Here is a 17,288-nt window from a genome sequence, read left to right as displayed (position 1 = left end):
TGTAGCGTAACAGTCCATTAGAAAAAGTCTTGTGACTTCCATTCTTCATGGAAGAGCTTCCAGTTCTTACTGTATTTTGTCTCTTTTTGAGTTATGTCACACCCTGGCCCTTGAATAAAAGGTCAGGGACAGTCTGTAAGGACAATCTGTAAAGCAAAGAATAACATGCATACTTTGTGCTGGAATTGCTATAGAGATCGTTAACATGTCTGAAGAGAAAGAAGAAAGTGAAGGGATGAAGAAAGGGACTGCACAAAAACAAATGGTCTGAAGAGAGTTGCGTAGTCTGAGAAACAACAGTGCACTGATGCCAGAGTTACAGTCAGTGAGATGAGATGTGCAGATGTAAGCAAGGTTCTGAGAAAGCAAATTAATCTCAGGTGCAAGACTTCAATTTATCACAAAAATCTTCAAGTATAAAGGCAACATAAGTTTTCTTCCAACTTTGCTCTGAAAATAATTTTCTTTTTAAAATAGGAAGAAATCTCGTTCACTTAGACTCAGATAGGGTGGATTCTTTCACCAGTACCAAGTAGTTAAATTCAACAGATGCAAAACTGGGTATTCGCCACAAAATTACAGCATTGTGAAGTCATGGGAGAAAATCTGTATGTGTGCAACACCTTCCTTTGGCAATATTTATAATCTCTGATGACTGCAATAGACTGCAATCCATACAACACCTATAATATGATGTGGACTAAATGTCAAAGACTTATTTATTCCCGCTGAAAGGGACTCCAGTCTTCCATACTCTTTGGTATATGTCTGAATCCAGAAGAGTTTCAAAAGCACTTCCAAAGAATATCTGATATTTTGAAACTCTCATTTAATGTGGCATTAAGAATAAAAACTAACAAACCAAACCCATCATATTCAATGTATGATAAAGTTTCCTACAATTAAACTTCAGTGGACAATTACTTCCATTTATTTGTTTTATTTATTTATTTTAAGTCTGAACCTTACATGTAAACTGTTTTTCCAATGATTTTTTTGTCAAATTAAATAATCTTTCCTCACTTTTAACACAGGGGGATTCTGGTGGACCTCTGGCCTGTGAGAAAAATGAAATCTCTTATCTTTATGGAGTCGTCAGCTGGGGAGATGGCTGTGGCAGAGTCAACAAGCCTGGAGTGTATACAAGAGTAACAAACTACGTAAATTGGATCAATGAGAGAATATCTCCTCGAAAAGCTAGTTGAACATTTAACTATGATATCATTTTAAGCAGGGACCAGGAGCCTTTTGGTTTCAGTAAAGTGGCATACATATTTTATTATAAGCTAGAGTGAAAATTATGGTGGTAATTCTTAGAAAATCCAAACCAGACCACTAAAAATAGTCCTCATCCCTCTGATATCCATAACTCTGAGCCACATTTTAGGGCTCTGTGGATAGCTCAACATATGAGCCTGTCTTTATTTGGCTTAATAAAACTAACAGGTAGAGACTGAGTGTACTGACATCTAGAACTGCTTATCTTTTGGTGGATTATGTGAAAATGATTATTTAAGAGTTTCTGGTGGAGCTGTCATCTCTCAAAACAATCTGTAACAACGCTGACCTTGTATTCTCAGATAAGTTAACAAAATAAAAAGGAAGAACACCAAAACCAAAATTATCTCTCCTTCGGAAATAATTTCTTTAAAGTTCAGGTTGAAAGATGTCAGCAGATTAATATAGCTGAAGATGCTCCTCAGCTAACTACATTAATCTACTTCTGGGAAGAAAACAGAGGATTTGGGGTTTGATTAAAAACTTGTAAGCATATTTTTATGTTGCAATAAAAATAGAAATGTGTTTCAGAGCTCTGCTGAATTTGGTGTGCCATTTTCCAGCAAAGTTAATGCAATACCTGCTGAAAGCACAAAGCTTATTGCTAACAAAATGTTAAAGTTGGTAGATATGATAGTTCAATATGCGAGGGCCTGTTGCAGACCCTCAGCTGTTTCTCACCCTGAGGATAGTGCAGATGTTCTACCTTGGATGGAAAATGTCCAAGCCTTTCTTGAATTTGGCAGTGTTTTGAAGATGTTTTAGATTTTGTAATAACAAGCTATTTAACTGTTTAGATAATACAGAAAAACAAGGGTTCGGTTAGATATTTAAACTGCATGGCTGGTGGAGAGAAAGACTTGGGGGTCCTAATAGACATGGAAGGACATGGAGCTCTTGGAATGGGTCCAGAGGATGGTCATTAAGATGATCAGAGGGCTGTAGCACCTCTCCTATGAGGAAAGGTTGAGGGAACTGGGCTTGTTTAGCTTGGAGATGAGAAGGCTCCATGGGAGCCTCATTGTGGCCTTCCAGTACTTGAAGGGAGCATATAAACAGGAGCAGGAATGGCTGTTTATGAGGGCAGATAGTGGTAGGACAAGGGGGAACAGTTTTAAACTGAGACAGGGGTGTTTAGGTTAGATATTAGGAGGAGGTTTTTCACACAGTGGGTGGTGAAGCACTGGAACAGGTTGCCCCAGGAGGCTGTGGATGCCCCATCCCTGGAGGCATTTAAGGCCAGGCTGGATGTGGCTCTGGGCAGCCTGATCTGGTGTTGGCAACCCTGTATGTGGCAGGGGGGTTGAAACTGGATGATTAGTGTGGTCCTTTTCAACCCCAGTTCTATACAAGTGTCATGCAAAATTTCCCGTAGACGTGTGTAAAAGTGGAGAAAAAAAAATACCTGAGTCACAAAGCTTGGATAAGATTTTCAGTTATAAATACTGTGAGCACTAAGATTAAAGTCCTGAGTTCCTGACTCCAAAACAATCTGAAGACTATTGTTGTCTGAGTTTGCCTTTCTGGCCATTTGTAGTATGAGTCTGGCTTGCTTAACACTGTGAAATGAACGTGACTGTTTAACAAGACTAACTGTACCTTCTGATGAAGGACAAGTACTAAATCAGCTTGAAGGAACTATTTACTTTGCTTTGGAAGTGATTCATTTGGAACAGATTCCAACACAAAGCTTATGCTGTCTTGAACATCTATACCTGTTCTGTGACTTTTTGTTTCCACTTTGAAATTAAGATCCATTACACTACTCAAGATTTTAATCTTGTAGTTTTGTGTTCTATGTATTCCCTGTCTTCTCTTGCTACGAAGATGGTGGCTGTTCAATAAGAAAGGTGATAGAAGGGCGTTTCAAACAATTTGTGCAGAGATTTTTAACTCTTGTTTTTGAAATGCATGCTGTTTCTAGAAGTACGTAGCAAAGCTAATATAATCAGTAACATCATTCTTAAAACACATGGGCTGTTTCACTTGTAAACTTTCTATTTTCTGCACTTACTAGCCTCAATGACAAATCCGTGTTGAATTGTCATACTTGAACTCACTACATTGAATTTGTGGCTTTCTAAATGGCTTGTTTCTTTCTTTGTTGTTGGCATTGCATTGATTTGATGGTGATGTCATGATCTGATGCACTACATTCAATCCACATTCCCAGACTGGGGTAGCAAGCAAATGCCCAGGGTTAGTAAAAGAGATCTATGCCTTAACTCTCACACCACTGAGAATACTGTTCACATCTCTATGGGCGCTTCAGCACCTCCTGTCTTTTCTCTTGAGCATTTCCCAGTGGAAATGTTTCCCCTATTCTGCCCAGCTCTATTTAAGTGCTCATTGCTTGTTTTAAAATGAAATACAGCTAAAATTTACCAGGAAAGTTTCTCTGATGTTTTTTTCCCTAACATTTAACTTGAAATAGAATTAGAATGCAAAACAAGTTGAACAAACACGTCCCTAATTAATTACGACACACACTTAAGGATGGTTTTATTAAATTACAGGTTATTCCATGCAAACTGTCCAATTCAAAGGGAAGAAATAAAAGCAAACATCTAAAAAAAACCCCTTCTATTGTGCTATTGAAAGAAAAATGTGCTGCGCTGCTGTTGGGGAAAAAAAAACCAACAAAAAACTGAAGGACTAATTACCATCAAATAAGATGCAAGAGGAGTATTTTTAGAATAATGGACTCTAATTAGTCCATTTCTCATTGAAATGAATTTAAGGACATAATTAACACATCCTATTCTATAAATTGTAGCAGCACCGGTTTTGGGGTAAGTGGGCTGTAATCTCATGGCAGTTGCATTGCAAAGGAAAAGAAATAAGTGTTTTTATTAGAGGTGGGCTATGACTTTGAGAGCCAAGGGAAGGGGTAGTCACACTTTTTGAAAGAGGAATGGAGAAGGGAATGATCCAGGGAGACCTTGTAATCTTCTAATACTTGAAGTGAGCTTATAAACAGGAAGGAAATGGAGTTTTTACATGGTCTGACAGTGGGAGGACAAAGGAGGGTGGCTTTAAACTAAAAGATGGGATATTTAGGAAGGAATTCTTTACTCAGAGGGTAGCGGGGCCTGGCACAGGCTGCCTGGAGAGCTGTGAGTTCCCCATCCCTGGACGTGCTCAAGGTTGGGTTGGATGGGCACTGGGCAGCCTAAGCTGGTGGGGGGCACCCTGCCCACTGCAGGGCTTGGGGACGGATGGGCTTTAAGTCCCTTCTAAGTCAGAACATTGCGTGGCTCCATGAATTCTGGCTGCCGGGTGCAGCTCCGCGGTACAGAGGGCAGCGGTGATTCCGCTCCGGGCTTTCCCTCCGGTCCCGGCGCTGGAGGAGCTGGGCTGGCCGCAAAGCTCGGCACCTCCAGGGGTCTCGGCTGGAGCAGATCGACGGGAGCAGCCTTCATCAGGCTGTGGGTGCTCCGACTCACACGTGCATGTACTTAAACCCTGCAGAAGCGATAAAACGCAAACAAGCACAAACTCCACAAAGCAATAAAATAAGTTAACACAGAACCGGCGGGGAGCTTTATAGGACCCCCCCTCAGCCGGAGCCGGTCCGGCCTCTGAGCTGGCGGGGCGGGGGGCGCGGGGAGGGCCGGGCAGCGCTGGCCGATCGCCCGCCGCTCTCGCTGTGCCTCAACGGGGACCTACTAAAGCTATTTTGAAAGTGACCCCTCGGCCAGAGAGCGGGGAGGGAGCAGCGAGCCGGGCGCAGCTGTCCGGAATCATGACTGAAGATGACGGATTCCGTGGTGGTGGAGGGTCACGTCAAGTTGAGAGATGGAAAAAAGGTCCGAGTTCCCCTGTGCCCTTTCGGTTCGGCCACGCGGCCGGCACGGGCTGGGGGTCTCCGACCGACGCCCCCTCCTCACGAGGGGAATAGAGCCCTCTCTTCCCTCTCCCGGCCCTGGCTAACCCTGTCCTTTTGCCTCTCCTTGCAGTGGAAGAATAGGTGGCTGGTGCTGCGCAAGCCCTCCCCGGTGGCAGGTAAGAGCGGAGCGGGGACCCCGTGCCTGGGAGCGGAGGGGGGAGAGAGACCGGCGGCTGCGGGGCCTTTCCTCCGCCTGCCGGGGGTGCGGGGCACAGGGAGAGGGAGAAAAGCTCTTTACGGGGCACCCCGTCGGGTGTGCTGTTGTAGGCAGTGACCCCTCGGCTGGAGGTTTCCACGAGCCGTCGTTGCTCTTTCCTCCTTTAAAATAACATTAATAATAACAACGAAATAAATATCTATTTATTTTCTTTTTTGGGCTCAGCTGGCGGAGAGCCAGGCGGCCAGAAATAGAAAGAGGATATCGAAGGAGACCCCGCCGAAGCGTAACGAACGCCGAGAGTTTAGTTCCCGTTTCAAACGCTTGCTTTTAGAAATTACTTCTTCGGGGGGTGATTGGTGGCTGTGAAAGGCTGCCATTGTGAGCTCTGTGGTTATTTTTGTTCTGTGTTTTGACACGGAGCGTTTCAATTTAAAAATAAGATGTCATCTTGAATTAAAAACTTCAGTTCCACCGTTTGCAAGGGAGAACTGAAAATGTTATGAAGAGTTGATGTTTTAATGCTGGAGAAGGAAAAGTAGGCTTCATGTTTCCCAATATATATATATATTAACTTTTATTTTTAATGGGAAAACCGTTTAGCCTCAGAAGTATTTATTCCTGGGGTAAGTTGTTGCCTATTTTCCAAATGTGGATCTACATTGCCTCTGAATTCATTACAGAGCCCTTTCTGGCTGGTAGAGTGGCTATATCTTGGTCTTTAGACCAATTTTTTGGTATGGGTTTTTACAGTTTAATGTTGATATTTTTGTTACTACATTTGTTAAACTTCTCTCCATGAACGGGCAACTCTAGATAGTACAAGTCACCATCCAGACATACCGGTATGGGCCTGGATTTCTAACCAAATATAAAAGGGAAAGATAAGGGAGTTCCAAAAGTAAACTTATAATGTTATTCCTCAAAAAATGCTGTTTTCATGCTACCAAACGTATGAAGATCTACCAGAAATTCCCCTCCCCCCAAAGATTTGCTTCACTCGCTCTGTATGCCATAGCAGTTCTTTCTTCAGATGCACAACTGCACAGCAGAAGTATCATAGTGGCAGCTGTTTTTGCTAACAGGTGCAAGAAAACAATTGGGACGGCATGTAGACGATTGGCGAGCAGGCACTGGGTCTTTCAGTTGTTTTTTCAGCTCTTTGGAGCTTTCCCAGGCTGTTTCCCAGCTGAGTGTTGCAGGGCTCCTTGCCAGGGCTGAAGCACCACACCCCAACATTCATGTAATGGTGCACAGGAGCTTCCTCCTGGTGGCATGCAGGGCAGCTACGGATGTGTACCATTAATTCAGGTTATAACCCAGTGATGTGAAATAGGAAGGGAACCTGGGTGACCATTAATTTGGGTTATAACCCAGTGATGTGCAATAGGAAGGGAACCTGGGTGAAAATTAATGCTCTTTTTCTTGTATGTAAAAGGTGGGAAAATGATGCTCCCTTTGTTTTTGTCTGAAACATGCTTTTCTTAGAGCACTGTGATGCTTGAGTCACATTCTTCCACTGCATGTTTACTGTCATAGTATTACAATATACTATACTATCTATATTATAACATGCCCAGGAAGGGGTTAAAGACAAATGGTGACATGTTTAAAAAGACATAAACAAATAGAGGTGTGGCACATAATGATTATTGAGCATGGCTACTGTGTAGCATTTCACTGGGAAACCTGAGCTGACACAATGTCTGGCAGTGCGGGCAGGCTGCTCACCATTTAGTAGTTGAGTAATCTGTTAACTACTGTAAGAATTTCGTTTGTGGTTCAGTATGTTCTCATGGAAATAAAGATGACAATAGCCTCGCGGTCCTTAGCACTTGTAATATGGATAGCAATCATACTCCAACTTCTAACGCTCAAAATTAACGAGTCAATCCCTTGAAAACTCGGGAGACAATGCAAAAAAGAAATCAGTGTGTTTTTGCAAAGTAATTGGGAAGACTTTTTTTCTTGTCTTTGTATTTCTGAGCCCACAGATGACTGCTGAAATATGCCTGCTCCCTGAACGTGGACTGCAGCCTGTCTGGGTAGGGTGGGGGAAGGAAGCTGAGATCTAGTATTGGCTTGATCAGACTGATCTGCAGTTGTCTGAAGCACTTTTCTTAGTACTTTGCTTTGGTACAAACGTGTTGTGTTCTGTTCTGCCTCATCATCTCTGACAGTTTTGCTTCTTTTAGACTGTTTGCTCATGCTGGTGTACAAGGATAAATCTGAACGAGCAAAAGGGCACAAGGAGAGAAGCAGCGTGACCTTAGAAGACATCTGTGGCTTGGATCCTGGGCTCTCCTATGAGGGCTTGAATCACACCCTTGCAATCATCTGTCTTTCTCAAGTTGTGATGCTAGGATTTGAGAACAAGGAAACAATGTATGCGTGGGATGTACGAATCCGCTACAGTTTGGGGGAAGGTAACCTTTGTCTTCTCATACTCTCTATTTTTTCCTATTCCCTTTTTTCCTTGTCAGGAAAAAAAATCAAAGAAAGCCATAACTAAAATGCAAATTAAAGAGTATAGTTAGGGAAGAGGCCCACTTATATAGGTGAAGAGGCTGCTCTTCCCTTTATGCCTTAAAGCATTTGTCCCTTCTGGTAGGCTGTGAATACAGTGTTGCCCAATATTGGTCCTTAACAAGGAAATCTCTCAACTTAGTTTTGCTTTGAAGCAAAGCGATCAGAGTTCTTCTGGTAATGCAGTTTACTTGGGGATTTAGATGACAGGATTCAGAAAGAGCCTGAATTAAGAGAAGTAGGTCCCACATTAGAAGCTGGCTTGTTCAATCCCAATTTTCTGAGCTGTATGGTAGCGTACCAGGTGTTGCCCTTGATAATTCATATTGTTGCTGGAGTTCTCTTTCAGGAAGAGAAATCTCTCCATGAAATATAACCTTGGTTAAAGCTTTTCTAGCTATCTACTCGTATATCTTGTTGTTTTTTTTTTTTTCTTGGGTAGCAAAGTATATAGAGATGAAGGACTGATAATGTTGAAAATCCATAGTAGCTTTTATGTCTGTTTAATTATAACTGGGAAAGGAGGTAGGTGTGTGGAAGACACATTAGCTATCATAATCATTTATTACATATGCTTTGCCATCTGTTGTAGCTATGGACTCATTACTTTTCAGTATAGACATGCAAAGATGGTCTGAGATTTTTATGCCAATGAAATGCAGTGGTATAGGAATGAAGACACAGATTTATTACTTGGAGCTACCAGCCTTGCACAAGGGCACAGGTTAGAGGGCATCCCTGAACAAGATAGGCAGATGTAGAGGGAGTAGTGAGTACGCTCTGACAGTGTGGCTGTTTTGTGTTTCACTTCTGTTTCTTTAATAGTGTATTGGGATCTCTCTCAGCATAGATCTGTCCTTTAGGACAAATTAGAACTCATGTATGACAGCTGGAGGAGAATTTGTATTTGACAGAGTTGGTCTTGTTTTCATGATCTTGCACTGATTCAGTGCTGGGATAAAGAGAATGTTTGGTTTTGATCTGAATGTGAGAGTTATGGTTGTGGTGGGAGGAAATTCAAAGGAAGTGAGGAATTTATTAAAGCTATGAATAAGGTAGGAATAGACTATGAGCTGAAGGTAGCCCTGGATTAGAGACAGATGGGGAGAGTGTGCGGGTGGAGGTGTAGAAATGAAGTGTAAGGGAACAGAATAGAATCTGGCCTGGGTAGATAGAAGGAAAAAAGAGGAGGCTATTATATAAACAGGAGTTGATGACTATTTGGTGTTTCCTTCTTAAAGACTAGTAAGGATGCCTTTGAGTGCACTGGAGATAATGTGGCTGGGTGCTGAAAATAGGCTGTGGGCAGATGACCTCAGAGTCTGAGAAGCAGGAAGAAAAAAATAACAAAGAGTGGAACAAGTTGATGCTGTTGAGTGAGGACCACAGGATGGGAAAGTTCACTGGGGTTCCCAGTGTTTTCTTTCTGTTTTTGGAGGTCGGGTGAGTGTGATTTCTAGGACAACTCAAGGGTATAGGTAATTCAGAATTAGAGAAAGCAGTGGAATTGAGTGAGGTGTAGGCCATTTGTGAGAAGAGTGTGCTCAACTCCTCAGCTCATTCTGAGAAAGTTAGTGTAGTGCAGGTCAGTGAGTAGCTATGAAGAAAAAAAGATTACCTAAAGGAAATAAAAACCTTAGCAGTATTTCTTGCTCATGGTTCTAATTTTTGCCTTCCCCCATCCCAGCCAGAACAGTAGATGCCTGGGGAGGATTTGAGAAATTACAAATTACCAGGAAAGGAGAATACAGCAAAACCTTCATGTCCAGACCTGACTTTGACTCTATTTTGGTTTTGTTCAAATTTGGGTATGCTGTTTTCTAACAGTGTTCTGGAATTTGAGTTGCAACTCTTAGATTTTGTCAGCTATGGTAACTTGTAACCCCTTGTTAACTTGTGCTAGAGTGTTCTTTGTTCTCCATTTATGAGGCAGAAAAGAGGCTGATGTTTTCACTTCTTATAGTTTAAGCAGTGTCAAAGTACCTCTGACGTTAACTGTGCAGAGTTGTCTGAAAGATATTAAATATTTTTTACTGAATATTATTCATCAGGATGGTTTTACTATCTCTTTCATATTTTACATTATTATTAGGTTGTGTAAAGTAATTATTTGCCCAGAAGAGAACATTATGTGACTATTGACTTGCTTCCTAGCAGTATTACTGTAAGTAGAGCTGTGATTGCTTAAAGATCTATCTCTGGCTCCTTACACATCTCACTCAAATGACTTTGTGGCTAATTCTGCTGAAGCCTTAGGAAACTTTGCAAATGTACGTCATAGGTGAGGAGCTGACTTACAGCTAAGATGGAAACTAATATAGCAACTGTTTAAACAAGAAACAAGGCTCAGACTTGATTGATATTCATGATGCTTGAAGGAGCATAGGCAAGAGATAGGGAAGAATAATGATAAGAAATGAGAGTACCTGGAAGTTACTCTGTAGATATCATAGGAAGGAAGCTGTTTGAATGATATTAAATGGATAACCAAAATGTATATTTACATATTTCATGATAAATGCTTCCTTGAAAGTACAACAGAAAATGTGACAGTCCTTATGCTTCTCTCTGCCAGGACAGATTTGTTGTGTGTGTGTATCTGGTTGCAAGATGAAAGAAACTGGAGGAGCAGTAGAGGTCAAAATAGTTTTTTGAGAAGTAGGCTCTTGCAAATTTAAATTGCTGCCTTTGAAATACTGTGAGATTTGACTCTTTGAAATACTCCCAGCTCTAGAGAAGATGGCCAGCCTAGAACAGCTACCACTGTAGGTAATGTCCCTTGTAATATAGGGGATACTGCAGTTGGGACTTAAACCTGAACTTCATCAACTTGAATGAGAGAGGTGTCTTTCGTTTTCCCCAGCTCTACTGGAGTTTAGACTGAGAAATATAAAGAGTTAATTGACATCTAAGAATGTACATTACCAATGAATCACTAATTTCCAAGTCAATTTATATATCAGGGCATCTAACGTCATCAGCTCACAAAAGAGTCACAAAGGTGGGAAAATGTAATTTTCCTCATTTTACTGTTAGGGAAGGCAACGTGTGGAAGGGAGTGATACAGATTATTAAAGGCTGCAAATGACTCAGTGACAGACCTCTTGTTAGAACTTGCCTATTTCTTTGAGCCTTGACTTCTGGGCTCCTTGGGCATTGTGTTTTGTGTCAGTGTGCATGCAATTCAGAAAGGCTGGGAAAAGGCTATTTGGAGGGCACAGAAATCCCTGTATTGATGCAAGGATGGAAGGAGGCTGGATAACTAATTTGATATGGGGTTTGTTCTGTAGGAGTTTGGATGGATTAATGTAGCATTAAGTTGTAGCGTTACAACTTAATAACTTGAAACATTAGCTACTCACATGGGGCTATCTGGGCTCTACCTAGAATCCCCATCCTAGCCTTGTGATGTGGGTAGGGGTCAGTCTACACACCACAGCTATGCAGGATGACTTACGTAAGTTATGGTATGTTACTCATGCTTTCTATAGTAATGTTTTTTTTCTTCCTTATTTGATAGTTCATAGATTTCAAGTTTTTGTAGCACCTGGCACTAAACTAGAGAGTGGGCCTGCTACGCTGCATTTCTGCAATGACATTCTCGTCCTTGCAAAAGACCTTCCTCCTACTGTGATGGGACAATGGAAACTCTCAGATCTGCGTCGATACGGAGCTGTCCCAAATGGATTCATCTTTGAAGGGGGTACGAGGTGTGGCTTCTGTAAGTACAAATAGAACCTGTCTTCTAAAAGTCATTTGAAGCTGTTTGTGGAAATGTAAATTTTGTTGGTTTTGGTTGTCGTTGCCATGTGGCTCTCCAGAAGATACTTATGGACTCAGAGCAAAAATAAGGTAATGAAGATTAAGGCCTGTGTCATGGGAGAGATGAAGCAAAATGGTTTAATGTTCAGATTATTAAGTTATGATTATTTCTGTTGTCTGCAGAAGGAAATGGATACTGAAGTAGAAGTAAGTCTCTCACTGTGTAAATGCAATAACAGGACTTCTACATTTTAGGAACATTCATGCTGTAGGACCACAGGTTTCATGAGCTTAAAATCAAAGAAAACAAGCTGAAGCTAGTTTCTGTAGCCCAGAAGCTGAGGTACTCCTTAGCCACTCAGGCCAGATCTCTTGCTCTGATGTCATATTCAGGACTTTTCACTTTATCACTTTACCTAAGAGCTGAAAAGATGGTTAATGCAATCATCTACATCAATTGAAAACAATGAGTTTTAACTTCAGTAGCAGAATTTGCTGTATTGACAATCTGTGAATGGAAATGGATGTGCTTATTGCCAAACTGGATATCAAGTTGTGTGACATTTGCATGCTAAAATGTGAAAATAATTGATTTCTTCAATTACCAGAGTAAAAAAGAAAAACAAAACAAGGTTTCCAAGTTGGTGGAAATCCCACAAACTCTAATAAATTGTGTCTGTTTTACTGTTGACTGTTTTATAATGAGAGTTCATTGGTTTGCCTGTTGAAAAGTACAGAGCTGAGTTATAAAGGTGGTAAGCATGGACTTGACATTTGTGCCCTCATTTCTGAATTAGGACACTGGACTGTGCTGCAGAACATTCTGGTTCAAATCCTTCACTGCTTAATTTAGGTGTTGGGGCTAAAGAGGTATTTTAATTGACTGAAGAAATGTGTTATAGGCACAGTCTGTAAGAAAACAAATGGTTGTAGTTAAGATTATTGTGTTTTGGTTAAGAAGTTGTGTGAGGCCTAGAGCAGGAGAGCTTGTTTCTTAGTAGTATAGTTCAGACTGCTGGTTACATAACTTGTTATAAGATATTGTATTTTTGTAGCTGAATGTATGCATTTCTGTGCAGGACTTGTATCCACTTTTTGTATTCTTAACTGAAAATAGAAATCTTAAGCTATGCATTCAGAAAGCTTTCAGGGAAAAACTTGCCTAACTTGAAAGTGTGGTATCCTCTGTGCTGTAAGAACAGCTGTGCTTTCTGGGAAGCTTGTGTAGAATACCAGTTCTTGAAGTAATGAAATTTGAAATCATTTATCTGTGGAAAACTTGTATTTGAAAAGTATAGACAGCTGAAATAGTGAAAAAGTGATCTTTAAGTAATATTAGCAACAGACTGATAACTTGCGTGATAGGTACTATTCATGTAAGCAGGTGCCTCAAAGAAAGAAGATAGTAATTTCTTACTAACAAGGCCTTCAATTAATCACTTGATTTTTGGAGTACACAGTTGATTGCAAATGGAGTATCTGTAGATTCCAAGCATGTATTTTATGCAGAAGTGCATTAGTGTATGGAAGGAAGTAACATGAATGACTATTCACAAGTGGAAGTGAGTAGCAGAAAACACTGATGGACATTAGGCTGTATATTCTCAAACCCAACTGAACAAAAACACCATAACAGTTGGATTTTTCTCTTTCATGCTTGTTTTCACAGTGACTGTTATCACTGACTGTGTTTTTGGTGCATATTGCCTTGAGAACCCACTTATTAGATATACTACAATTTTGGAAAGAACATTGTGATAGGGTATAAAGGGTATTCAGCACTCAGCATCTGTGATTTTTATGATAATGTTGATGAAAGGATTCAGATTCAGTCCTGGTTTTCATTCTTGAAAGGACAGAAGTAAGACTATTTGCAGATACAAATGAAACAAACCTTCTTATTAATCACACATTCTTTGTAGAAGTATCTTTCTTTTGAGGCTGCAAATTTGGAAATTTGCTTTGTGCATACTTATTTGTGCTGATTTTTCATGCAACTAGTCAGAAAATTACTGTTCCAGTGCATATTGGGGTAGTCAAACCACCTTAGACAGAGTATGCACAGGGTAAGACTGGGTTTCTGAAATGTCAGGAAAGATGGAGGAGTTGTCTCTAGTATTCAGTATTTTGTTCCCTGGAAAGATTCCTTGAGGATATGAGTATAACTGATACTCCTTCAGCAACCTGCATGATTTTATGAGCTCTGTAGAGTAGAGAAGAAGCTGGTCTGCAGGAGGAGAGTAACAAGAAATTTGGCTGAGCCACCAGAACAAGAAATTTGATGGCTGGACTCTTGTCTGCTTGGAGGTGTCTTTACCATAGCTTCCTATGAAGTCTTGTAGAGCTTTGCTTTGAAGTGTGCAATATGTGCTCCTCTGTTGTACAGGTTACCCAGGTCTTGTGTTTGTCCATTTTACATTTGCTATCAGATGACTGCATGCATCCAGAAATGTGAGTCTAGCACTTCCACATAGGCTGCCTAAATTCTGGATATTCAGCAATAAGGTGCTTTAAGATATTGACATGAAGACTGGAGGTACATTTTGGTAGGATCAAGGTCAGCCCTAAATTTATGGATATCTTTTCTCTTCCTTGGTTTTATAATGAAATGGGGTGGATCTTTGTTATCAACTATGTACTATTTGTATATATATAATCAGATCTGAATATATTAGATTACTGTTATATCACCCTACAGTTCTATGCATTGCTCATGTTATGTTGTTAAAGATGTATGTTTTCCTAACTAGAAGCAGAGCAGTAAGTAATATGAGCTAGTTTTATGTGGCATCCAGGATGTTCAATAGCTTCCTCTCTATGGATGAGTACTCCATAACATCTGTGAGCAACTTCTTCCTGTAGTTTGGTGTATCACCTGCTACTCCCAGATTTCTGCTTTCTGCAAATTAGCTGGAGGTGTACTCTGTGCCACAATCCAGGTCAATGAGGATGTTAAACATCACTGGCCCAAAATTTAATTCCACCATACCCCAGTAATGTTTGGCTGGACTTTGTGCTACTGATAATAACCACTTCAGCCGGTTTTCAGTCCACTTCTTTGTCCACTTGGTTAGTCTGCACTTAATCACTTTGTCAGTGGATACGTTATAGGAGATGGTGTTGAAAGCCTTTCTGGAGTAGAAACAAAAGACAACTACTGCTTCATTCAAGTTAGTCATTTTATTAGAGAAGACTATTAGTTTGTTTAGGCATTGCTTCCTTTTTGTAAATTCCATGCTGGTCATTGCCAGTGATCATCTTGTCCTTGATGTGTTTGGAAGTCTGGAAATGCTAGAGGATTATTTGTGTTATCATTTCTCCCATCTGTGGTTCCCTTGCCCTTCTTGAAGATCTATTTCCTTTCGTTACTTTTAAAAATTATTTTATTTTTTTTAATTTTTCCAGTCCTTTGCAGGAAAATAAGGAGGCCCATCAAGAGTGGTCTTGCAATGACGCTGACCAGCTCCCTCACCACCTGTCTAAATATTCCTCAGCCCACTCCTATCCACCTATGGAAAGTCTTCCTCGTTCCAGATTCCATACTGGTTTCAAGGGTCTGCGATTACTGACAGGGGAGTTGAATTATATCAGTAAAGACCAAAATGGAGAAGACTTTGAGCGTTGAAGCCTTCTGCATGTCCTTTGACACCAGGTCCACCACCCAGTTCAGCAGTAGGCTGAAGTTTTCCCTTGTTTTCCTTGTTTTGCTGATACAGTTGTAGAAGCCCAGATTCAACTCTGCTAGAGACTGGCTTTTCTAATCCCATCCCTGTGTGCTCGGACAGTGTGTCTGTATTTCTCCTGCATCATCTTGGTCTCCCTAGTTCTTCTACCTGTGTGCTGCTTCTTTACGTTTGAATTTTACATGGAGTTCCACGTAGGCTTTCCTGCCACCTCTGCTTGGCTTGAAACTGCAGAAGGTGATCCTTGAAAATGAGCCAGTTCTCCTGGATCTGTCTTCTCTCCAGGATCAGATACCCTGGGATGCTTCCAAGTAGTTTCCTGAACAGGCCAGAGTATGTATGCTCCTGCAGACTGATTCTTGGAAGTGGGAGTGAAGATGTTTTAGTCCCTCAGTAAGCATTCAGAAACAAAACCAAAACCAGAAACTTTTTTCTGAGTTGCCTAGCTATAGAAGACACTCTGAAACATCACTAGGAAAGATGATGTGGTAGCTGTGTTGCTCAGCATGTTTCTTTCAGTCATCATGCCGTTATGAGAGTGGGAAATGTTGATTCCTGGCCTCCTGCACCCTTCAGGGCTTCAAATCTTTCTTCCTACTGTGAAGTGCTTGTTGACAGCAGAAAGTAATGGGCTATGTAGATAGCCCTCCATTTAGGTTCCTTAGTTGTTGCAGATCTTGTGTGACTTGTTCTAGATTTGATGCAATTTCTATATTTGAAGAGCTTCAATCAATTGTTGCTTGTATCTTATTTCTTCATTGCAGAAAACCTAAATGTTCTACTTCGTAGGCCAGAAAGTCAGTTGTGTAAACAATGTGTGATATGAAATGTGAATGAATGATACAAGGGGGAAGCTGTAGTTGATGGATTTGCTATGGGACTTTGAAATACTTGAACTACTTATATTATGCTGGAGTTCTTCCCTTGGGTCCCCTCTTACCTTTGAGCTTATCCTAATTTCTGGGTGCTGCTTTTAACTGGTGGTGTATTCTGTGGTTTTCCACACCACTGCAAATCAAGAGTATTCCCCAGTAGTATGTGTCAGAATGGTAAAGGTGAAAAAATGAGATGTGTTTTCTTCCAAGGGAAACATTTCAGGTTTCATGAAGATATTCTGCCTTTTGTTCTTCATACTTCATTCTTCACTGATTAAAGAATAAAGAATCTGATTTCTGAGTGTCTGTCAGCTGTTTCTGAAAGTTCAACACTGTTTGAATTCTGAAGCTGACGTGACTGTAATCCTTTAAAAAGGATCCAAATGTGCATTAGGCAGGAATGGGGTCTTGAGTCTTGTAGATTTCTTTAAGATTCTTTAAAATCTTCTCACAAGGTTTCCAAACTAACTTTTTGCTTTTATATCAGATTGTTATTCTGGCACTTTTCTTTGGCATAATGTTCTCTCTCTCTCTCTTTCTCTCTCTCCCTGATGCTTACCTCCACAATTAGCTATAGAACTTTTATTCACTGTCTCTTTTGCTAGGCTAAACAAGCCCATCTATCTCGTCTTCCCTCTAAGAGCTCAGCAGTTGCTCATTTATGTACCTGGTTTTTGGTATGCATTAATCTTTTCTTTAGCTACAGATGCCCAGAATTAGAAAGTATTTTGGAAAGAGTCCCACTATATTTTTTGGCATTATGTTACTTTTTCTTTTGTTCGTAAGAAATGTGTTTCTCGACACATGGGAGAGCCGAGAAAGTTAATTTGCCATAGGCTGCTTTCTTTTTTTTGCTTCCTATCACCTGCATTGTGCATTCAAAGGGACAATGTATTCCTTTTGGAATTCCTTTTTTCATATGGAGTTTGAGCAATCTCTCTCACCAAGCCTCTTATCCCATGAACAGAGAGAGAGCTCTTCAGTCTAGTTAACAGCCACATGGTATTACATTGATGTATACCACGTAATCCTGGGCTACCAAATGCCTGTGCACCAAATCTATTCCAGCACATGACTGAGATTTGCAATTTCTAGTTGGGAATGTATCACCTTTCTCA

The 17,288-nt window shown here is 40.7% G+C and overlaps 2 protein-coding genes across 7 annotated transcripts in view; both read left to right on the top strand.

Annotated features, from left to right (window-relative positions):
• Window positions 1–1,800, top strand: part of HGFAC (HGF activator) — a 35,426-nt gene extending 33,626 nt beyond the window's left edge. For both annotated transcript variants that reach the window (XM_085545758.1, XM_032444376.2), the window contains one exon: window positions 1,035–1,800. In XM_085545758.1, coding sequence (XP_085401884.1) covers window positions 1,035–1,205 — 171 coding nt within the window. In that variant the 3' untranslated portion in view covers window positions 1,206–1,800. The remainder of the gene's footprint in view (window positions 1–1,034) is intronic.
• A 3,061-nt stretch (window positions 1,801–4,861) lies between these two features.
• DOK7 (docking protein 7) overlaps window positions 4,862–17,288 on the top strand; it is a 53,470-nt gene continuing 41,043 nt past the window's right edge. For 2 of the 5 annotated variants that reach the window (XM_015862943.3, XM_015862941.3), the window contains exons 1-4: window positions 4,895–5,087; window positions 5,238–5,283; window positions 7,505–7,750; window positions 11,371–11,571. In XM_015862943.3, coding sequence (XP_015718429.2) covers window positions 5,034–5,087; window positions 5,238–5,283; window positions 7,505–7,750; window positions 11,371–11,571 — 547 coding nt within the window. In that variant the 5' untranslated portion in view covers window positions 4,895–5,033. Of the gene's footprint in view, window positions 5,284–7,504; window positions 7,751–11,370; window positions 11,572–17,288 lie in introns of all 5 variants that reach the window. The other 3 variants (XM_015862942.3, XM_085545756.1, XM_085545755.1) reach the window with 3 other exon arrangements.

This window comes from Coturnix japonica, chromosome 4 (assembly GCF_054131305.1).
Source record: "Coturnix japonica strain WE chromosome 4, WE-NBRP24, whole genome shotgun sequence".
Lineage (NCBI taxonomy): Eukaryota > Metazoa > Chordata > Aves > Galliformes > Phasianidae > Coturnix > Coturnix japonica.
Note: the sequence above shows the minus strand (reverse complement) of the source record. Positions and strands in the feature narration are given on the sequence as shown.